The 22,290-nt window shown below is 51.2% G+C and overlaps 6 protein-coding genes across 6 annotated transcripts; 3 read left to right on the forward strand and 3 right to left on the reverse strand.

Annotated features, from left to right (window-relative positions):
* Positions 1 to 3,520: 3,520 nt before the first annotated feature.
* Positions 3,521 to 4,423, reverse strand: BROUX77_002034 (uncharacterized protein; the record flags this gene model as incomplete). The annotated part of the gene is made up of 1 exon (XM_073746530.1): positions 3,521 to 4,423. The coding sequence occupies one exon, from the start codon at positions 4,421 to 4,423 to the stop codon at positions 3,521 to 3,523; it is 903 nt and encodes a 300-aa protein (XP_073607116.1).
* Positions 4,424 to 8,355: 3,932 nt separating this feature from the next.
* BROUX77_002035 (uncharacterized protein) lies at positions 8,356 to 9,353 on the forward strand (the record flags this gene model as incomplete). The annotated part of the gene is made up of 2 exons (XM_073746531.1): positions 8,356 to 8,373; positions 8,436 to 9,353. 2 exons carry the CDS (start codon positions 8,356 to 8,358, stop codon positions 9,351 to 9,353), a joined length of 936 nt encoding a protein of 311 aa, XP_073607117.1.
* A 212-nt stretch (positions 9,354 to 9,565) lies between these two features.
* On the reverse strand, positions 9,566 to 11,865 carry BROUX77_002036 (uncharacterized protein; the record flags this gene model as incomplete). Its single annotated transcript, XM_073746532.1, has 4 exons — positions 9,566 to 10,074; positions 10,134 to 10,898; positions 10,964 to 11,618; positions 11,845 to 11,865. 4 exons carry the CDS (start codon positions 11,863 to 11,865, stop codon positions 9,566 to 9,568), a joined length of 1,950 nt encoding a protein of 649 aa, XP_073607118.1.
* Positions 11,866 to 15,142: 3,277 nt separating this feature from the next.
* Positions 15,143 to 16,233, forward strand: BROUX77_002037 (uncharacterized protein; the record flags this gene model as incomplete). Its single annotated transcript, XM_073746533.1, has 2 exons — positions 15,143 to 15,689; positions 15,749 to 16,233. The coding sequence occupies 2 exons, from the start codon at positions 15,143 to 15,145 to the stop codon at positions 16,231 to 16,233; spliced, it is 1,032 nt and encodes a 343-aa protein (XP_073607119.1).
* A 1,334-nt stretch (positions 16,234 to 17,567) lies between these two features.
* BROUX77_002038 (uncharacterized protein) lies at positions 17,568 to 18,836 on the reverse strand (the record flags this gene model as incomplete). Its single annotated transcript, XM_073746534.1, has 1 exon — positions 17,568 to 18,836. The coding sequence occupies one exon, from the start codon at positions 18,834 to 18,836 to the stop codon at positions 17,568 to 17,570; it is 1,269 nt and encodes a 422-aa protein (XP_073607120.1).
* A 1,880-nt stretch (positions 18,837 to 20,716) lies between these two features.
* Positions 20,717 to 22,270, forward strand: BROUX77_002039 (uncharacterized protein; the record flags this gene model as incomplete). Its single annotated transcript, XM_073746536.1, has 3 exons — positions 20,717 to 20,727; positions 21,114 to 22,081; positions 22,140 to 22,270. The coding sequence occupies 3 exons, from the start codon at positions 20,717 to 20,719 to the stop codon at positions 22,268 to 22,270; spliced, it is 1,110 nt and encodes a 369-aa protein (XP_073607121.1).
* Between the last annotated feature and the right edge of the window lie 20 nt (positions 22,271 to 22,290).

A 22,290-nucleotide genomic window follows, 5' to 3' on the forward strand; every position in this document is an offset into this window, starting at 1 on the left:
GAGCGGCCCCGGTGTGCTCGAACCTCTGGTGGTACGTGGCAAAGTCGCCGTGTCCAGAAATTGCTGCCATCAATGTGCCAATATCGAGTCGGTCGTGTTCCCTGTAGTCCTTGAACTTCCAGGGTTCGACGGGCTCTGGCTTGTCTATATGGGAAGGCCCGTTCTGCGCCCCCCACCACGTCTTGAACTCTGTGGCGGCCTGCTCTCGGCACCACCGTTTTGCCCTGGAGAGCGACATCTCGAGTCTGCCGACTTCAGTCCCAGCAACCCCTCTGGCTAACTGGCCGGCTCTTTCATTGCCGGTGATGTTCTTGTGGTCCGGTACCCATCTGACTCTTGCCTTTGGCGCAAAGAGCCCGCCCTGTCTCAGCTTCCAGCTTGCCAAGAGTCGTCTTGTCTCGTCGATGACTATTTGGGATGTCCCCAGGTCGCCCTCTTCTGCATTCAGACGGTTCACAATGTCCCTGTTATCAAGACATAGGTAAAGGTCGCTGGTCGTCTCTTGCGGTAGCTCGTGGGCCGCTTGCACGGCGTGTAGGGCTGCGGTTGCCTCAGCGTCAGCCACTTCTTGCCAGGTGCCCAATGGTTTGCTACCTTCGGCGCAGGTCGTATTGTCTACCACCAGGGTCCACCCGGCCCCTGCGCCGCCGTCTTTGACTTTTGCTCCGTCTGAGTATGCCCACACCGTATCAGGCCACGCCATGCGCAGGTCTTCTAGATGTCTGGCTACCTCCTCATCTTTGTCACCCTTCATCTCGATGGGGTCGTCTGGTCTCTCCTTTGCAGGTCTCACCCCGCCAGGGCTAGGTATCGTCTTGGGCAGGAGCCTAGAGAGAGTCTGAATTCTGTTGCCAATGTCCCAGCCCTTACACAGGTGAGCGTCGTCGAGGTTGTGTAGCCGGGTTGCCTCTCTTCTAGCGTTGCTATCGAGGAGGATCTCTGCCGGCGGAATCATCGCTGCGCGGTGTAACAGTCCGATTGGCATCGTTCTGTACATTGGCAAGGCTGCTCGGATCGCTTTCCTGAGAGCTATATCAAATAGCTTGGCTGTCGTGGCGATCTTCCGTTCCTTGGGCATCGGCCACCAGGCGGCCGCAGCGTACGTCAGTTTGGAGACTGCACAGGCTCTCACTACATGTAGTAAAAGGCCCGGGGGGGCTCCCTTGTGGCATCCTGCGAGGAGTCTCAGCCCGCTGGCTGTGGTCTCAATCTTCCTGATCGTCTTGTCGCGGTGCTGAGTGAACGCTAGCTTCCTGTCCAGCTCTAGTCCGAGCCAGCGGAGAGTGCTGCCCTGTAGCGTAGCCTCAATATCGTTCCCGTCCGGTAACTTCACGGGAGGGTTCCCTGCCTGCTTTTTCTTGGTGAGGTGCAGGATCCCCGTCTTTCCCTGGTACAACTGTAGGCCATTTCCTCTGCACCAGTTATCAGCCCGTTCCAAAAGGAGAGCCAACCCCTGTGCATTGGTCTTCAAATCAGGCGAAGCCCACAAGACACATCCGTCGTCTGCGTAACCCCTAGCTCCCGGTAGAGAGCTGTATAGAGGGGCCATGAACAGCATGTAGAGAATTGGGAAGACCGGCGACCCTTGGAGTAGTGAGCCTCCCAGCTGTCTCGTGTCCGTGACATGGCCGTCCATCGCTAGCGCTGCGCTTCGTCCTTGTAGGAACGACCTTGTCCATTTGCATAGTGCTATTGGCCAACCTTCCTCCTGGAGTCAGCTGACCATGCGGTTCGGCGTGACAGTATCGAAAGCTCCTTTGACATCGAATGTAGCTATCGACACTGCGTTCTTCATTTCCCAGCCCCGTTCGATCTCGTCTACCAGACTGAGCAACAGGTCTGAGCACGCGCGCTTTGGAATCGCACAAGCGTACCTCTTGGGAATGACGTCTCTTTCCACGGCTTCATAGGCCAGCCGCCTTGCCACCAGTCGCTCCAGAGTCTGTATGCCCTTGGCTCTCGACGGTCTCTCCCTGGCTTGGGGACCGGACACATACGAGTCTTCTTGAAAATGCCAGGGTGTACTCCGTGGGTCAGGGCCATTTGGTAGAGGCGGACAATGGCTTCTTTCAGGTGCGGCCAGGCCTTTTTCCACAGATCGTTTCGGAGTCCGTCCATTCCCGGGGCTGTGTTTGCTGGCTTTTTGATGGCCCGCAACACTTCTGCCTCGGTTGGGGGGTCCCAGACCCTTCTCCCGTCTTCGTCTAGTGGGCCCAGTGCTTCGTCATCTTCTCGTCTTGTCGGTGCATGCACGTCCAAGAGGAGTTCGCACTTGTCCCTAGTGTCTGACAGCATCTCCCCGTTGGGCTCTTAAGAGGAGGGGTGCGTTACTTGGCCTGTTTATGGGCCCAGTTGGCTGCTTCGAAAATCTTCCTCGTGTCGTTGATCTCTCTGATCTCCTTCGCGTAGTAGTTTTTCTTCGCTCTGCGAACCTTTTTGCACAACTTCTTCTTTGCCAGGTTCCTCTGCTCTGCGATCTCGGGCCTAGCTCCGCCGCTTCTCATGGCTTGTTTCCGCCTTCGTCTGGCTCTCTGGTGTACTTTCGCGGCTTCCTTGCACCTTTCATCCCACCAGGGCACTCCTCGTTTGTTCGGCCGTACCTCCGGGGCACAGACCTCCACTGCTCGTTGTAGTCCCACAGTGAGGGCTTCAGCAAGCTTGTCAGCATAGCCCTGCGGGCCCCCTTCAATCGTCTCGGGGTCGTCGGCTGTCAGTCCCTCCAGGCCGTCTTTGAGTCGCTTGCATTCTTTAGCGAATCGCTCCTCATCCAACTTCTTCAGGTCTCGTCGCTTTTCCGTGGCGTCGCTGTCTGCTGGTGCTCCCTCTATGGTCGTCATGAGGCCTTCATGGTCGCTAGGTGATAAGTCTGAAATGATTTCCATCCTCACCGTCCATTGCGCCAAGAGTCCTCTGGTCGCAATGGCCAAATCAATGGTGTGTCCCCTGTCGTGGGTTGGGCCTAACCGGGCGTTGAGTACAACTGCCTCATGCTCCTCTACCCACTCCAAAAGTTTTTCCGCTTCGGGAGACGTCCTCTCGAATTTCTCGTCCCATGCCCGATGGTGGAGGTTGAAGTCTCCGACTGTCAGACTAGGGCTGGATATGCGAGTCTCTAAAAGTCGTAGGACCGCCTCGTTCGTTCTCACAGACCCTCTGCCTGCGTTGTATATGTTTATTATCTGGATTGTCGTATTTCCAGATCGAATCGTCACTGTCGTGATGTCAGGGTGCTCCTCTCCAAGTGACCTGCACTCAAATCGTAGTCCCTTCCTCACGTACAATAAGGCCCTTGGTCTTGGGTCCCATGTCGTCATTGGTGCCACCAGGTCGTATTGATGGTGCGTCTGTGTTTTATTAGCTTTTTTATCTTTGCCCACCCAGGGTTCCTGGATGGCAATGATATCTGCTCCCAGAGTATGTGCCTGTTGCAATGCGTTTGCGTGTGATGGCGCTGCCTTCTGCACGTTAACCCGCGCTATTCTAACACTCTGCTTCCTTGTTGGCTCTGTAGGGCCCTCCATCATAGTTCTTCTTCCCGGGTCTCCATCGCGTCGGCCGGGGAAGTGGCGACATCATCCTTGTTCTTGGCTTGGGGGGCCCCGGGCTTCTCTGCGTCTTTTACGGGGGCGGTCTTCGTCGCGTCGTCGTCATTGGCGGGGGGCTCTGTGACGTCCATTTCATGGTCACCATTGTCTCGTATACCGTGGGGGGAGACGACCCTTCTTCTCTTTCTTGTGGCTTCATCGCCGGTGTTGCGCCCGGTTGGCTCCTCCGCGGTGGTTTCCTGGGAGTGGCCGCGGGCCCGGGGACGTCTGGATGGGTACGAGATCGATCGTGTCGTTCCCATGAACGCCATGTGGTTGGGTCTTCCCTTCATCGTTTTGGGATCCAGCGCAATCGACACTGTTCCCTCGTGCATGCCCTCCTGGATCCACCACGATAGGGCCAGGGGTGCACATCCAAAGGCTTCCATGGCCGCCGTTCGGATGTCCTCTTCAATCACGGCGCGGGCGGCAATTTTCCCGTTGCTTCCGAGCTCTCGGATAGTTCTCTCAACCCGGTATACACGCACGAATTGCCACGTGCAGGATTCTTCGACTGTAACTGCGTCTAGAGCCTTCTTGATGTGCTCTGCGCGATCCATCAGGTCTTTCACCTTTCCTTCGGCGACAAGTATCAGTCCCTTCTTGCTGAAGTCCGCCTCCAACACTCCCTTCCCCTTGGGGACTCCCTCGTTGAGGCGTCTAGTAATGGCGCTCGGGCTAAGTTCCCTAAACTGGGATCTTTCCGGTAGCTCCACGAATACCTTCTTTTCCGCGCTCGTGCGCTTCTTGGTCTTGGGCTCTGGCTGAGGCGCCGGTTCTTTTGCCCCCTTCTTGGCAACTTGCGACCATGTCGAGTTGTTCGTCTTCGGACCGCTCATCGGTCCCGTGGCATTTTCCCGTCCCTCGTTGGGGGACGCCTTCGTAGTCCCGGTATTGGTGGGCGTATCTTTTCCCGACTTGTTCGAGGTCTCCTTTGCGGCTGGCGCTGTGCTGTTGCCGCGGGCGTTGTTGGTCGTCGCGTGTGAAGGGGCTGGGCCCGCAGACGCGGTGTCCACTCCTCCGCCTGACTCGCACCACCACTTCAGGGTGTCTGCCAGCGCCTTCTCCAACTTCTTTCTCTTCTCGGCCCCATTCTTGATCGAGGCGTCTTATATCGTTTTTTAGGTTGTTGAGAGAGAAAAGTCGCGTTGATGATGTGGTTAATGATAAGGGTTGGTTAGGGTTGTTGGCCTCCGCAACTGTAGTCAGTTTGCTTCTGATTTGATTTGATTTGATTTTATTCTTTTACGTCTACCTACTGTTATTTCGCAGCAATACGACGGCATATTCCGGACGGAAGCAGTCGGATGATGTCATCTTCCGAGCAACTCCCGGGCGGTCAGCAATTGCAGGTTCGCAGACTTCAAGCATCTCCTGTGACTTTTTAGGGTCCGGCGTAAAAGCCAGGAGGACTCTCCGTCCAGCGCGGCCCGAGGGCACACCTACCTTTCCAGGGTTTGGTTACCTGGTATTTTTGGTTTGCAACAAACCGCGTGAAGTCTAGTCTAAAAGGCCACCGGCTCTCGGCACGGGGGTTTGTCCCCGGCGGATTACGCGTGGTTTTGTCCTTTTGCGGGCATGGCCGTTGCTGCAACTTTTGTCATTTTCCTCCTCTTGTAGCCGGCGCAAGGGAACAGGACTCCGCAAACTCTCCTCCTCTTGGAATCCTCCTCGACATCACCTTGTCCTCCAGATACCACCTCCCCGTTGAACAAAGGAAAACTTCCACAAAAACGCACCCCAAAAAGTGGACCCACGACAACAAAGCCCTGTGTGGAGCTACCATCCCCACCAACATTCGTTCGTCGGGTAAAAACCGGCGTGTTCAGGGGGCCCAAAAAGCCAAACCGAGATCAAGCGAGCCTCCAAAAGGGCTGGCGATCGAGTGTCCGAAAGAAAGAAAAAGTTGGACGTAATCGCGGCGTGTGCTATGGATGGAGCACAGCGTCGAGATCCCCGCGCCGCGGGTCGGACATCCGGAACCTTCAAAAGAGGCTGCCCTTCGAGTGTGAGTATGGCTCCCCGAGTTGAGTGATGGGAGCTCGAGAGACCGGCGATCGAGAAGTGTTGCGAGAGGGGACGGTCGTCGGCAAGATCATCCCTCGAGAGGGGAAAAAGGCGGGCTCAGGGCCTCACGACTCGATTCATCGAGAATGACCGAAATCAGACAGGACGGAAAAGAAAGGACAGCAGCATTGGGAATATGTGCTGGTCGCTCTTCTAACCCACAACGAAGGGGAAAAGTTCGTCTTTGGGCGAGGGGGCGGCATCTTGAACTCAAAGGTACCCCCCCGAGGGTTGTAGGAGGGAAGGTTGAGTTTGCTTCTTAATCCCCAATAAGCAACCAGCCTCCAACAAGCCATGCGCAGTGGTCAACCACTGTCGTCACTCACCATGGTGTAGTTGGTTATCACGTTCGACTGTAACTTGAAAGAATTGCGATCGAAAGGTCACCGGATCGACTCCGGTTGGTGAGAACATTAACTTTTTGAAAGCCTCTTCTATTTAACCCTAATTATCAACCTGTAACCCCTAGACTAGCATATATAGATAGAGGCGTCGTTGTAGTCAGTTCCGTGTCTCTACGGTGTTCCTTTTTTTCGGTGACGGTTGCGCTTAGATTGACGTCAAAAATGCGTTCACAGAGTCGAAATTTCAAGAGATCATGTATCTTCGTGTCTCTAAGGGCTTTACCAACGTCCCGAAAGGCTACGTCTTAAAGTTTAGAAAATGTTTTCATGGTCTCAAGCAGGGAGCTCAAGACTGGTACGAGACACTGTCTGAATGCCTTTAGTAACGTTAAATATAGTCAAGCCATGTCTGAATAGCTAGTCTTATTACAATGCTTCTTTGTTGAAACTGATCCGTGTCTGTTCCTCCACTGCGAACGAGGAATTCAACTCTTGGTTTATGTGGACGACGTACCTTCAAATAGAGTGGTTCAAATCCGAAATGAGAGATTTTGACTTGACTTGACTATATTTAACGTCTACCAAAATCACTAAGATCACACGACGCTGGATTGGTTACCGGACGGAAATTTAAAGTCCTCCGCTCGACACGTCGCATAGTTTCTGTGTGTTCGGAGTGGCGCACCATCCCCAAGCCCCGAAGAACCAGTGGCCTACAATCCGCTATCGAAATGAGAGAACGTTTCGGTATCAAGTACTTAGGTCTACTGAAGGTGATGCTGGGGGTCAAGGTCCCCCGAGACGGAGCCAACTGGATGCTATCCAAAGCCACTCCACATGTAGAATAAGTATAAATAGGGTTGTGACCTCTCTCCTCGAGAATACTTGAATACTTGGAGAGACGTGGTCTCTCTAATAGGAGTAATTAGTGAATATATTCTTTTCATGTTACCTAATAAACCCTCAGTTCACTCTTCATTCTCCCAATAACTAATGATCTCGCCATACATCCCTAGCTTCTCACCATGTCAGTCGTATGCCGAGAACCCCTCGTGAGTTGATAGGCTAATAAAGACTCTCTTCATCACAGCTACTTCTTGCTTCTTTGGTGGCTTAGGATGAGGCTTTTTTCCCTAATTTCTTTTGGTCCGTCGCTAAAGCCCCAGAGGCCTCAACGTGCTCAGCGAATAACTAGTTACAGCTTCTTTGGGCTTGCTGCTTTAGCCTCAATGCTGTGGGCTGAATACATATGTATGTATGTACAAGGTACACTTGGCTTGGACATGGCCTGACAACTTTACTCAAGTCAATAGAAACAATCATCACCAGCACCCATGGCCGGGTCAGGCCTGCTTGGCTAGTTGGCCCTGACGAGCTGTGAAGCTAAGGACAGTGAGCCGGCAGATTTTTAGCTGGCTTCAGCTCAGAATGGAGATGTAGATCTCGGGGGTCGCACATTCATTCATGTTGTGTTGGGCTCTTGTGTCAAGTGCATGTGTTATTTCCATACACAGCCGTCACCGGCCGATGAATGACAAGACACAGTGTCTGCAGGAATAATGTGTGCTTTTTACTTGGATGGTTGGTACTTGGTAGCTTGCTCTGTGGTTTGGTTCAAGACACCGTCTCACACAACGTCATTCCATTGTGCGGCCCAGCCAACCCCTTAACCGCACTTGTTGTCGTGAACAAGAGCTTTAGGATCCCTTCTCCACCAAAACCGGCCCAAACCAACTTCCCTTCAGCTCGACATGGGTTAGCCGATGCATGTATGTACTTCGGCATGTTGTACATACTTACAGGCAAAGACCGTGCGCAAGATAGGTACTTCCGTCAACGTGGGAGCGGCAGGCTAAATGCAAAGCACCTGATGATCTCTTGGGAACATCCGAGTAGCCAAGGTACGTATGCATGTATGTACATACATATGTAACTACATGCAACCAACTAGTTATTACACATACATACTTGGCTAGTTACACTTACAGCCGAAGTCTACAGTTGGTTGCTCAGTTGAGCTAGTCAAGGCCTAGACCCTTGCAGCACCCACGTTAACCTGTAGCTTCACATCAGCAAACTGCTGACTTCGCCTCCAAGGTCCCCCTCCCCCCAAGACGGCAGAGTGTCTTAGCTTGATAGACGTTTCCGAGTACATCCGCTGCTGCCATGATGTAGCGAATTGAGCTGCTGGAGAGCTTCAATTTCGGGATGACCGGCTGCTATAAAGTCTCGCTAGCATCCCGTCCTACTTTCCAACATTGCTTGGTAATCGCCATCCACTTCTCTCTCACATCTTCTTACCCTACAATCCTCTCGGTTTAAACACTCAAATAATACTACTTTTTTTCACAATCTTCACAATGTTCGGCTTCGGTGACGTAAGTCTCGTCTCTACAGCCCTATGAAACAAGCTCAATTGCTGACACATGAACCTTTATAGTCTGACAAGGACAACAACAACCGCCGCAGCGGCGACGACGACGACAACGTCAAGCGTTCCAACCGCAGCGGCTACGGCCGTGACGATGATGACAACAACAAGAGCTCCAGCTATGGTAGCTCCAACACCAGCAGCGGCCGTGGTGGTTATGGAGACAACGATAACACCACCTCTTCATCTGGCTATGGAAACACCTCCAACACCAGCTCCAGCACCTATGGCCGCACTAGCGGTAGTAGCAATGACAACGATAGCAGCTCTTACGGCTCATCGGGTCGTGGCAACAACAGCCGTAGCAACGATGACGACGGTTCGTACGGATCCTCGGGCCGGTCTTCTTCGGGCCGTGGTAACAACAGCAGCTATGGCAGCAGCAATGACAACAACAGCACCTCGTATGGTTCGTCAGACCGTACCGGCAACACCAGCAGCTACGGTAGCAGCAACGATAACGATAGTAGCTCTTACGGCTCATCGGGCCGCGGTAACAACAGCCGTAGCAACGATGACGACGGTTCGTACGGATCCTCGGGCCGGTCTTCTTCGGGCCGTGGTAACAACAGCAGCTATGGCAGCAGCAATGACAACAACAGCACCTCGTATGGTTCGTCAGACCGTACCGGCAACACCAGCAGCTACGGTAGCAGCAACGATAACGATAGTAGCTCTTACGGCTCATCGGGCCGCGGTAACAACAGCCGTAGCAACGATGACGACGGTTCGTACGGATCCTCGGGCCGGTCTTCTTCGGGCCGCGGTAACACCAGCAGCTACGGTAGCAGCAACGACAACAACAGTAGCTCTTATGGTTCGTCAGGCCGTAGTGGCAACACTGGTCGTAGCAACGATGACGATGACTCGTACGGATCTTCTGGCCGTGGTAACACTGGCAGCTACGGTAGCAGCAACGACTACTAAGTTTTGTTTTGGTATCAACCATCAACATGTTATCTCACATGGAAAGGGGTTATTAGTACCATAGAGTTGGACAATGATGACAAGTAGTTAATTGTAAAAACAGGTCTTCGGCTTAACTTGACGCGGTTTGTATGCATGTATTGTAAGCTCATGCAGTAACTAAAACAAAGCTGGCATGTCTCAAGTAATCTTCTAGTTAGACCTTTAACAAATTAAGCACTTGGAGTCTTCTTCTTGGTTACCTTGACCAGGAGCACACACTTGGTCAGCATGCCTTCTGAGTCAAGCAGATGTACAAATCTCCAACCCTCCTTTAAGCGATCAAGTCGAATGCAAGCCCAGGCTGCCAAATCATCAGTACCAATCTCATCGTCGCGAATAGTGAACCGAACAAACGTCAGCTCTTCAACAACTCCAGAAATTCCAGAGAACTCAAGGTTTTCTCCCTCGAAATCAGCTTCACTGCTGCGCTTAGTTTTGCTGCGGGCCTTGTATTCGGCCTCGTAGGACTGGTCATCGCCAGCTTCAGGCATTCCAGTGTTGAGACGCTCGTTGGGCGTCTCAGCGTGAAGCTCAACCTTGACATAGGGCTTGAAACCTTTGTCCGACTTGTCTCCGGGAGGGAGGGGAATATTCTGTGCGCCGTATATCTCAATATTTAGGCCATATATGTATCGGGTAGCGTCTTCCAGGGGGAAGTCTATACCTTTGGACCGGTAGCCTTGGCGTACATTAGTTATTTAGCGCCCTCAGTTGGTCATGTTTGGATATGAAACTTACCTGGCGGCTTCAGGACGTAACCTTCAGTGCCAGCATACATGGCCTCGTTCAGCATCATGCCCTCGTCTAGGTTTTGCCAGTTCAAGGCTACAACTTGAGCTCCCTTGCGCCAGCATGCAGCAGGCTCCAGGTTTCCGGACCGAATACGCAAGCCATGGGGATAGGTCCGCATCAAGAAGTTGGCATTGTGTGCAAAGAGCTCCTTTGCGTTCTTCTGGTAATGCTCGGCGATGGCCTTTTCAGACAGAGAGAAGATGTGAGTTGGCATAGAGGCCTCCTTTTGAGTGAGGCTTTTGAATGAAATGCCGCGACAGTTGAAGCCAAGCTTGCTTAGTTCGTGAATGATTTTCGATGGCTTCACCTGCTTCCCAGAAGCGGCAGACGCCTCGAGTTCTTCGGCGCTTGGTTCTTCAACAACCTCGGCCACTCCCTCAACAACCGGAGGGGCATATTTGACCTTGACAACAAGCTTGCGCTTGAGGTCAGCAGGTGTAGGTAGACGAGTTGGCTCATCCTCAGTAGGAAGAAGAAGCATATCACCCCAGGTAGTCTTCATGATGTCAACCATGGCCTGCTGTTGCAGAGCCGAGCAATGTACTTCAAGAGACACAATTACAGGCAAGTCGCTGGTCACAAAGGCGGTCTCGGCAATGGCTTCGCAAACATCACGGAAATAAATTTCCTTGGTCAGAGTGTAGCCGTGGAAGACACGGGGTTCGGGAAGAGGCGCGGGGAGGTCCGACACTGGAGCTGCAAGCTTATCCTCTATAAACAAGTAAACAACGACACCATCAGTGGCTATTCAACGCAATTTTGTAGGTTGTTCTTACCGAGAGTAGTCTCTTCGAGCTTGGATGTGGTTTCCTTGACAGACGCCACCCTCTTCAGTCTGCTCATAAAGCCGCCCTTCTTGTCCTTCTTGGTTGCCTTTCTGTGCTCCTCGACCTTGAGCTTGTGTTTACGTTCATCGTCGTCGTCGCTGCTGCTTATAGAGCTGAGATCGTCAGTATCTTCTCCATCCCACACGTCAACTTCAACACATCTGCAACCTCTAAGAAGAACATTGCGGTAAGCGTCAGCACTGGAATCACTCGACAGCTGATTGCCTGTGAGATAGGTATTGTGACTTGAGCTAATAAAGTAGCTAGAAAGGGGCCACGAGTAGTCATCCGGCTTGCGGGTGGCGGTGGCTGCGGCCTCAGGCGAAGTCATGTACTGCAGGAAGTCTTTAAAGTCCAGCTTGTCTTTTCCCGAGCAAATATTGGCGGCTTGGACCGGATCGTCGTGCTGAACATTCTGAATAAAGTTGGCTATGGCCTGTTGGTTCCAGTCTTGTTCTTTGCCGTAGTAGTTGAAGAGATTTTTGAGATATGCAAGGTTAGACTCGTTCAGATGGCCCACAGAGCGCTCTTTTTCGCTGTGGCCACCACCGGCTTGCAGTCTTGGATCGTGAAGTGAGCACATGGTGTCGTTGTTGATAGCGAACTGTTGGTAGGAAGCTGGCTACTCGGGACGACATCTAGCAGAGGTGGGAAATCCCAGGATATATTTGGCCATAGGCGGCCTCCTCTGGGAATTGGCAGCATGCTTGGAGTGGAGGTTAGACCCACTGACAAGCTCCAGCTTAGCTGTTGTGCTTGAAACAGCGTGCTAGGACAAGCTGCCCAACAGCAACAGGGCCGGGACAGGCGAAGCTTAGCGCGGGGTTTACTATAGCTGAACTGAGGGGCATTGAAGTGTTGAAGGATTGCAACCTGACGGGATGGAGATTCACACATGTAGTTGTACAAGTGCACAAGTTGTACTTGTTGTACATCTGGACATGGTTGGATATACACACAATCATTCCAGGAAAACAATGCTTAGTGCGGCTATGACTGATGCTTTGTTACAGCAAGCAGTACCCAGCAACAGCAACAGTTAACATGCCTGATACTAAGTATCAAGAAGGAGAACAAAGAGGGGCGATGGTACGATGTAGTCAGCAATTTGCTGGACACGAGCCAGAAACAAGGGCTTTTTTTGATGCAGACGAGGTGGTCAAATTCAATCAGTCTTGAGACAGAAATTTTGTGAAGGTGAATATACTTTCTGAGTTAGAGTTGTGCAAATCTATACAACCTTTTGTGCTAAAGAGGTAGTTTACTACAGAAGCTGAGAACCAAACCCCCAACCCTGCTTACATACAGCAACCTCCCTCATAAAGTGCAATGGCAGAGGGCCTCCCATCCGCTCGGTACAGGGGCTGTCCTTTGCTTGTGGCCTCAGACAAGATCCCGGGTCTTGGCTCTACCACTACAAGTGACCAAAGCCCAAACTAAAACCAATATTAGCTAGCGAGCTGACAAAAGGGAAGAAACATGGAAGAAGGCAGAGAGAAAATAGAAGGAGAGAGAAAGCAACCTTGGTTGGCATAACCGGCCCGCTAAGTGGGGGAGCCCGGAGGATCGCCGGCTCCGAGAGGCGGAGAGTCTGGCGGCTGTGGGGGAGGGAGAGGCCGCATCCTGCGCACACGTTTCCGTTCCCATGCGGCTTGGTTTGATTTGAAAGTCTGTATTGACCTGTCTACTCGCGAGCGAACGTTCTCATGCGGCAATGGCCGAGTAGCGCGGCGGGAGATTTGTCCGTTTTGGAGGGTAGCCTTCATCAAAAAAGCATTTACACACGTGCCACTTGTACACACCCGCTGATAGAAGCCGTCACCAAAGCCGAGACGCAAAAAGTGAACATACAACACCGGGGATTCCCACGTGGTCACCCACCGTGGTACTGGTCCGGCGCTCTGTAGGTTAACTAAGGGAGAGCGGACGGGATCCCGTGCTTTCTACACGCTATGGTCGTATGTGCTGTTGGAACAGAATATCGTGACCCATAGAGGCGAGATATATACGGGAAGACGTTAAATACGTCGTATGATCTTAGTGATTTCTGTAAACGTTAAATATATTATAGTTAATTCGAGGTATACACAGTATTTGCGATTGGATCAAATGCGGAAGTCTAAGGAAAGACACGGGGACGAAGTTGAGAAGTGAGATGCGCCCCTAGCCACAAAAACGTCTTAGGGAACAAACAGAGCGGTCCAAACGTCTCTTGAAAATGGCACAAGGAGCGAGGACGTTGGCCAAGAGAGTGAGCAAGAGGCCCGAGGAGGTGACTACTAATTTATGTGGCATACAATATATCTAAGTCAGCGTCGCACTTGTCCTAGCCTTCAAGATCAACACTTGAATAAAAACACAGCAACACCTAGGATAAATTAAAACTAAAGTCCCGTCACCCTCATATAGAGGCCTTGGTTGTGACCTGACAAGCTCTTGCATCATGGCCGGCACTTCCGCATGTTCCGCGCCGCGTTTTCCTCCGCGGCGCTGACCTTCCGTGACCAGCACTTCTCGAAGATCCGGCTACCACCTGGGCATCAATGTCTATATGGCCAGTCTCATTCCTTCACTCATCCATAACCATCTTCCCTCCATTTCGTAGCCGGCTCTTCTTTTGCTCTGTGCCATTTGCTAAGAGTCTCATTTACATCTCGAAGGTTCTCAACCTCAGACTTTAGTGATACCATCTCATGCATTCTTGCCTTCGTGCCCTTGAAAATGACTCGGCCGCCTCTAAAATAGAAGATGGAGAGCTGCTTTGATGCCTTTTGATTTGTCTTGCAATGTATTCAGACTGCAAAATGGCCTCATGGGCCATCTTTGGGGTCTTCGCGACCCAAGGGTCAGGGAGACTAACTTTCTCCTTGACAAGCACCGGAGTTCGTAGCTATATATCAAGCTCCGAAATGACACTTTCCGAGTCCAAAGGGACTATGTCAGCGCCTCTAAACCCTGTTCAGGTATTACTTTCTGTCATAGCTGCTTGGTAGGTGGCATAAGGAGCCGAAAGGAAGTTGGTCTTGAGAATGTGGGTTATCTAGCATCTCATCAACTGCTCGATTTCTCGACCATATGCGTTTTTGAGAGGCCCAAAGCACCCGACTTCAAGAGGCTGAAGTATATGAGATGAATGAGCTGGTATACATAGCGTGATGATGTGGTTATCTTCGCAATACTTCTTAAAGTCGAACAAGTGGTGACTTTCATGCCCATCGAAAATGAGAAGGCGATAGTGTCCGATAGATCGATTCTTTGTATGTTGATCAATGTGTCTTAGTCACTATAGACAAATCTCGTTATTAATCCAGCCATTTTGGGTCGTAGCGATAGCTCAATCGCCCGGGAGGTCGCTGTCTTGGTACCAGTCGGAGATGTGATATCTGCCTACAACCACGGTGAACGGCTGGATTGCCCAGCCTTCCGCATTAATCGCCTGGATAACTGTAGCCCATTCCCAGTTCCCAAGCTGTATTAGTTTTGCTCTTCTACGTCTTTCTGCACCCGTGATAACCATTTCGCTCGCAGTCTGGTACATCACAAAGCTGACCTAGTCGAAGTTGTAGATATCAGCTAGGTTGATATCATACTTCGCGATTGTGTCCTCCACGCGCCGAAACCAGTCGTGGATAGTAGTTGGATCTTCGCATTTGACCCTCTGATAGTCGTGTTGACGAAAAATATGAGTCTTGAGGTCTAGTTGTCGCCTGACAAAACTAGGAGCCCAGCACTTACTTGCATACAGCGCTCGCCTTGATGAGGCGCTTACTGACGGCTTACATTGTATGTACATACATATGTGACGATCTCAGACTTTGTGCAGCGAGCCAATCGGTTGTTTTCTTTCATGCTTACTAAAGCAGCATGCATTCAGCATGCATTTCCACAGCCTAATGCGGGGCTCCACGGAACCGCAAACTTGGCAGCTTGCGCTTATTCGAGCCTCTGTTTATCATAAATCAAGTTACTTCACCCAAGGAACGAAAAGCAAGTTGTGTGTACACAGTCAGGTAACTATACTCGGCCTCCTCGCTTTCCAAATCGCTGCTGTGGCAATCAGCCCCCCCTCCCTTTTAATTTTATACCAACCCTGTACGCCTACGTGGCGCACATCACCTATCCGATACAATGACGTCAGAGCTGCCCCCCGTTGCTAGCGCATCCAAGCGCACCATGATAATGGCTGGTTTGGCCGTCGATGTGTACGGCCTTAACGAAATATCGCCCTCTGCTGCTCAATATTCTCTCCTATGGCTGCACCATGCCCGGACTCGCGACAAGAGTCACATGACAGACTTCGCCAACCGCATGGTTGCCACTTGGACAGCACTGCCCGAGAGTCAAGATCGGGCTGTGGTATGTCTAGCCTTTGACCAGCGTAACCACGGCTCGCGTCTGATTGATAAGAGCGCCAACAAAGCATGGCGAGACGGAAACGAAACACATGCCCAGGACATGGTGGGGAGCATAGTGGGCATGGTCACAGACACCATGAGTCTGATTGATGTCGTAGAGGGCTATTTGTTCCCGGAGGAGATGGCCAAAAGCGGAAGCAGAATTGACCAGCACATGATCCTGGGCAAAAGCCTTGGTGGCCACACAACTTGGCAGACGCTGTTTAGAGACCCCCGCGTCACGGCTGGTGTAGCCATTGTTGGCTGTCCCGACTTTATGCGTAACTCTAAGCCGCAACCCTCATTTCGTCCTTGAACTAGCCAGCTAACAAGGTGTTAGGTCTCATGAAAGATCGCGCACGGCGCACAAAACTCTCTACCTACGATCTTGCTAGTGACGGTGCAACATTCCTTGGCGGCAAACATTTCCCTCCGGATCTTGTAGCCGAATGCTGCAAGTACGACCCTCGCGGAATTCTCTTTGGCACCAAAGAAATATTGGCAGGCATCCATTCCGTCAATGACAGTGACAGGCAGAACATCTCGCGGACTCTTTTGGCCGCCCTAGGCGGGAAAAAGGTTCTGGTTACGTTTGGCGGACAAGATAAGCTCGTGCCGTACTCCATGAGCAAGCCATTCCTGGACTTTCTTTCCCAGGCTATCGCATCATGGGATGGCTGTGATGCTGTGACGCTCAACCAAAAGGTTTATGAGGAGGCCGGCCATGTGTTTACAGGGCCAATGGTTCTAGATTCATTGGAATTTCTATGTGATGTCATGAAAACGGGTCCTTACAAAGAGACGAGAGCAAAACCAAAGATGTAGATTCCCAACCCAATGTCTTTCCAATACACGTTACCATGGCCGCTCAGCACTATCATCGACGTGCTCTTGGCCATCCGGCAATGTCGTGATAGCTAGACCACTGCGTTGATAGTCCCCAGCATCCAAAAATAAACACTGGGATACCCCCCATGGATTTCTACGCTGTCGCTTCCCCGCCAACTCTCCTCCAACTCCATGCGGGTCCAATCCCCACAGATTAAGAGCAAGCCCGACTCCTTGCATGCCCAATTGGTTGTCTCCTCCGCTGGCCATTCCCGGCGGATCAATGCCTACAAAGTCAACACGGTCCAGGGGAAAGCCAATGGCTTGGCAGTGGTGATTGATAAGACGTGGCTTTTTAAAGGCATGTGATACAATGGTTAACTTGGTTGGCCAGACCCCGTACCGGGCGTAGAAGGCAGTGAGGCAGAATACGATGTTATAGTAAGAGTCGAGGGCACGTTCCTCGACGTGAATGCGTGAGAGCAAAGCTTCTTTATCGGCGGTGATTCTATTGGTAGCACAATCGGCGGGGGAGAAAACAGAGAAAAATGAATTCTTGACAGCGAGGTTGCAGTAGCTCTGCGCTTCGGATAGTCGAACTTCTTGACGTGTAGGGCCTCTGCACAAGGATAAACATAGACAAAGTCAGTTTAGGATTCAAGGCGGCTCAAATCTGGATCCACCAACAACGAAATGCGCGAATATACAACATAACGTACCCGGAAAAATACAGCACAGCATCAGAGTCACATGCAATACACTTGAGCCCGGCTTTTATGTGCTCAATAAACGTCGGCGTCTCTCCCTTTTGGAATGGGGCAATCAGCCATTCATCTTCGCTGAAGCCGGCCGAAGACCCGCCGGTCCAGATCCCATGGCAGCAAACGACTACCAGGTGGGAAGGCATCGTTGGGTTTACGTTGCCTCTTCGGCGAAAGCGAAGCTGTGGGATTCCTTATGGCGATAGCTATTGCACGATTGCAGCGATTAGGATGAGCCAGGAGACAGAGAGTAAATCAAGGTAATCAAATGTTTGGGAATAAATGATAATTTATATTTCCAGTATAAGTGGGGGTAAATTGTCGCCATTCGACGTATGTGTTGAAGCTTGAATCTGGGGCTAAAGATGCTAGTATGTGTAGGATTCTGAAATTATCGTATGAGCAGAAAATGAAAACAAAATGAGCTTTGATCCGCATCGGTCCATATCTAGGGGTCCATAAAAGCGTTGATAAATAGGACCCCCGCATTTGAAGAATCGTCGAGTTCAGGTTTAGGTCTGGGGAAAGGACAATAAACGGAAGGATGTCTGGTTCACCTTACGCCTCCTCTCATGCCTGATGCCAGTTCAGGATTTCAGACCCGAGGTACAGACTTCCTGTAACCACCATGGGCCCGTTCTGAGAGATATCGCTGGCAAGTTGCAAAGCCTTGGTAATGTCGGGCTCAGCATGTATTCTGTCCTCGGGCAGAATGCGTCTCTCGCAGCGGGCTTTAAGGGAATGGGCGGAGATGCTATCAGGCCGCGAGGCACGCTCAAGCTCGGAAGAGCGGCTACCGTATTCGGTGAAAACGATGCTGTCACGGTCTTGCACCAGAGCGCGAATTAACTCAAGGGCCTCCTCATCCCTGGGGCTGGACAAGCTCACAACCCATGTGACAGGCTCGTCATTGCGGAGGCCATGGGCAACATACGTGCTCAAGGCCTGTACCCCAGCCATGTTGTGAGCTCCATCCAGAAGGATTGGTTCCGCCCGCTTCGATATCCTGTGGCTGATGTCCAACTTCTGCAGACGGCCTGGCATGCGGGTTCTAGCCAGCTTAGGTAGAAGTGCAGGAATCTCATCTAGCGATAAGGCCTGGGGGAAGACCTTTATGAAGGCCAACAGGGCACAGGTCAGGTTCGTCACTTCGTGGGGAGCAAACTTGTGTTTGGGGCATTCGCGCCGCAATAGGCTCATGAGGGCTGTGCTATCAGAGATAAGGTGAAGCGGGGCTTGCATCTCCTGCGCTTTGTGCGCAATAACATCCAAAACATGATAATCACTCGTATCGTCAACGATGCATGGTGTTCCTGGCGTAGTGATAATCCCCGACTTCTCCGCCGCAATGGCTAGGATGTTGCTCCCTAGGAATTGATTGTGGTCCATGTCGATTTTGGAGAAAATGTTGACGGCCTTTTTGCGCATTACGTTTGTCGAGTCTAGGCGCCCACCCATGCCAGTTTCGACCACACCGTACGCCACCTTGTTCTCGGCGAACGCTCTAAAGGCAACCAGTGTCATCATCTCGAATGGCGAGGGCGGGTCGCCTTTGAAGCCGGGGTGGTGCCGTATGGACTTTTCGTGCTCCGAGTATTCTGTAATGGAGATTGGCTTGCCATTGATGTGTATCGAGTCGCTGGGGTGGTGGACAAATGGCGAGGTAAACCGGCCGTGGGTGATCTGAGAAGACGAGCAGAGGGCAGACAGGTACGCGCAAATGCTTCCTTTGCCATTGGTACCAGCAACATGAAGTGCCTTCCACGACTGCGAATTAGCATCATAGAGGCGCTCCATGCGGGAGAGGCCGAGGCGTATAGTTTGAGCCCGGCCAGCCATTGTAGCGAGTAGCAAGGGAGAAGCGGAAGGTAAGGGGACTGGGACTAGAGAGAGAGGGGCCTTGAAAATAGAATTGGAAGAGCTGGGGAAAGATGTAAGTGAGAAGTAAGAAGGGCAATGGAGAGTAGTTGGGCAGATGTGAAGAGGTAGAAGAGAGGAAAACCGGATGGAAAAGGCAGAGTGCCGCCTGTCTGAGCTTTATGAGATTCTGTCAAGTGACTAGGACAATTGGGGTAGCAAGGAACCAGCTACCAACCCCGCAATCCCCGATCTTGTGCATAACATCAAGAACCATGAAACTCACAATGAATGCAAATGGTCTTATAGTATGGCCAGGTTTACACTCTGATGGTTCGAGACAAAGGAAGCATGGACGTCACCTTGCGAAACTTTTTGACAACCAGGGAAGCGGGGGCGGCCAACCAAGAGAAGCTTTGAGAAAATAAGCAGGAGTGGACCCCTGAATAAACTTGTTTTTAACTATGATGTGACCACACTCAAAACAATTCGGCGTAATTGACAAGGAGCTGGAAGGCTGGCAGAAATGCATGTGGACGTGGGGTGAGCCATGCATACTTTTATATGATTTTAGGCTCGATTGAAGCAGTTTCACGCCCGGAATATTTTCAGTACACTAGAAAAAAAAGCAAATGACATCACCGATGAAAAGAAAAAAAGGCTTCGGATCAACTTCGATCCGAAGGTTTGGACGCCCCAGGCGGGACTCGAACCCGCAACCTTTGGATGACCGTTTAAGCGACCTTGCGGTCTTCGTAAAAGTCCAACGCACTAACCAATTGTGCAACCAGGGCTTGTTGTGACCAGACGCCCGATATTTGCAGCTAAATATCCAACTCCGGAACGGCGCTTCCGGTCTGGGACCATCGGGGTGACTTTAGGGTCGCTTTGGAGGTTGCGAGCCTCCATGTTCCAGTTGTTTTTTTTCTTCGTTCAGGTGTAGACCTGCTCTTTTCATAGTTATACTCTTCTCACAGGTGGAATAGCCGCCTGTGACGCCCATTCGACCAGTGAATCCTGGCACACGGCGTAAAAATAAACAACAACAACGCTTCCGGCAAGGCGCTTTCGGTAAAATCATCACAGCAGGTAGACGCTAAATAATTCATTCATGCGCTTCCGGGGATTTCAAAGTAAGGCAACAGATTTTCCGGCTTTGCCTGTGAAGAAACTCACTCAGATAGCTACACATATCTTGGCTACATAACATATTGCCAGCTATTCCTTTTTTTCATGCTGCTTTCAACGTCTCAAAGGGCTTTGTCATGGGTATCTTGATTTCAAGTAGTTCTTCATAGGGTTAAAAACAAGAATGAACAACAGAGTAGACCCTGGCTACAGCCTATACCCCCGTTTAGGAAGCTGCTGGCCAAGCGCCTCCATAATGGTTGTTACCACTATGTAACTACAGCAGTCGTTGGGTGCTATAATTGCAGGAGCAGAACCTCTTTTTCCATGCACCCGTCACCATATTTAGCACTGAAAATCTGAAAACACTTATTCTCCACTCGTCAACACATAATACCCAGGTCTTGTCTTGTCCAATCAGCGAAGAGAACGCTGTCACAAGAGCTTGCGGAAAAAAAGTGGCCAACTACTGGCTACTAATGTGCAGGTCGTGTATCACCGTTTGGCAGCGTGTATTTTCTCAACCTTTTCCCCTTACTTTTTCCTTCCGATTGTATTCATTGCAACAGCGTAGCAAACGCGGGATTTCCAACGACATTGAGCATTCATCTACCACAGATTCGAATTAGTTCCGGTTTACCACTCTGCTTGCATTCTGCCGATCACTTTACATCCTTCTCGCATCCAGAACTCCCGTTCAAGCTTTACGCGACAACGGCCTATAATTTATCGCGATGGGCCTTCCGTAAGTCCTTAGATAATGCATCCACATCTATTATGGTTCTATGAAGAATCTACACCGACCCGATACATCTACGACAAGCTTTACGAGAGCATGGTGGACACTGGGACAAAGCCACTGCCGTGAGGGCTTTCCTGGAATAGAAGAAATGCGAAACAAACACCAGCTCGCGCCCGATTTAATCGCGATGGCCATTTTTACTCTGTCCAAACTGCTACTGGGAACCTGCAACCTTGGAATGTGTAGTTGAATCGATACTCGAGCCTTAACAAGCCGCGCTTTGAACCACTTGACATTCTAATGCTCGGCAAGTCCCAGTCTCAGTCGGCTCTCACATGTCAAGTGGTGATATGACATTGTTAACTAACACAATGATTCTGTGGTGTTAGTTTATTTGTTGAACCATTTGAAGCTCAGGCTCCCGCCGATCAAAAGGAAACAAATGCGCAATGCATCAACTCTGGAGTCGGTCGCCGCCTCAGCCGCGCCGAAAGAACTCGCGAGCGCAGAAATCGCCTCAACCAGGTTCTGGGCGAGATGGCGATACCTCTGAGTCAGCGGGGCAATTCAAACACAACCAATACGTCTTCCGACCGACCGAGACTCCCGCGGGCCTTGGGGCTCGGGCTCCTGAATTCTAGTCGAACAGATGTGCCAACACCAAGTCGCCGCTCTATAGCATCATCATCATGGTCAATGCGTGATGTCAGACCATCAGAGCCCTACCGGGTTCGATCGAGAGATCCCTCACACTTGCTCCACGATTCTCGCTCTCGCGATCGAAACACATCTACAACCTCGCTGGTCGAATTCACTCCCGAGTTTGATGAACTCCAGGGAACAGTGGACCCTAGCGACATCTACCGAGAACCTACACTGTCACCGGAAATTGATGATGCCCAGTGGGAGCAGATAGTCACTACTATGCCAAGTGACACACAGAGGCCCCATACAAGGACAAATCAGATCTCTGAGAGTGGAAACCCATCAGGAACGATGTCCACTTCTCAGGCTGCTTCACGATATGCGAGCGATTTTTCTTTGCAACCCATGCCATTCGAACCGCTAATTCGCAGCCGCGAAAGATTATTACAACAGGATCAAGACAACGGTCACACATCTATCGCCAGGAATAGGTCACCGCTTCATGCATCGACACGTGCATTGGCAGCTAGATTTGATGATTCATATTCCGGAAGTTTGCAGTCCTGGGTGCCTGAATTAATGAGCAGCGGATCAGACGGCGGCGACGACGATGAAGGTGAAGAGGGCCAGGATAGCAGTCAGACTCACACCCAACGTCTGTATCACCAGCAGCGGCGCAACCAGAGATATGAGCGCGCTCTTGATCTTTGGAGTGAGTACGCTCATGAAAATTGGAGCTATGATGGGCTGATTTCCTAACATGCTCACAGGCTTTATCGTCCTCCATGGGAGAGCACCTCTGTTTCAGCCTGAAGAGGGGTCTGGGGATGTTAGAAATCGTCATCAGATGAGCGATGGCCAGTTGCACGATGACAACCTTTCTCTGGCTGACCTCATTTGACACGGCCTAGAGAAGGGGGA

The sequence above is a fragment of the Berkeleyomyces rouxiae genome, assembly GCF_048999995.1.
Source record: "Berkeleyomyces rouxiae strain 22BRR77 chromosome Unknown BrBRR77_ptg000002l, whole genome shotgun sequence".
NCBI classification, from domain to species: Eukaryota; Fungi; Ascomycota; class Sordariomycetes; order Microascales; family Ceratocystidaceae; genus Berkeleyomyces; species Berkeleyomyces rouxiae.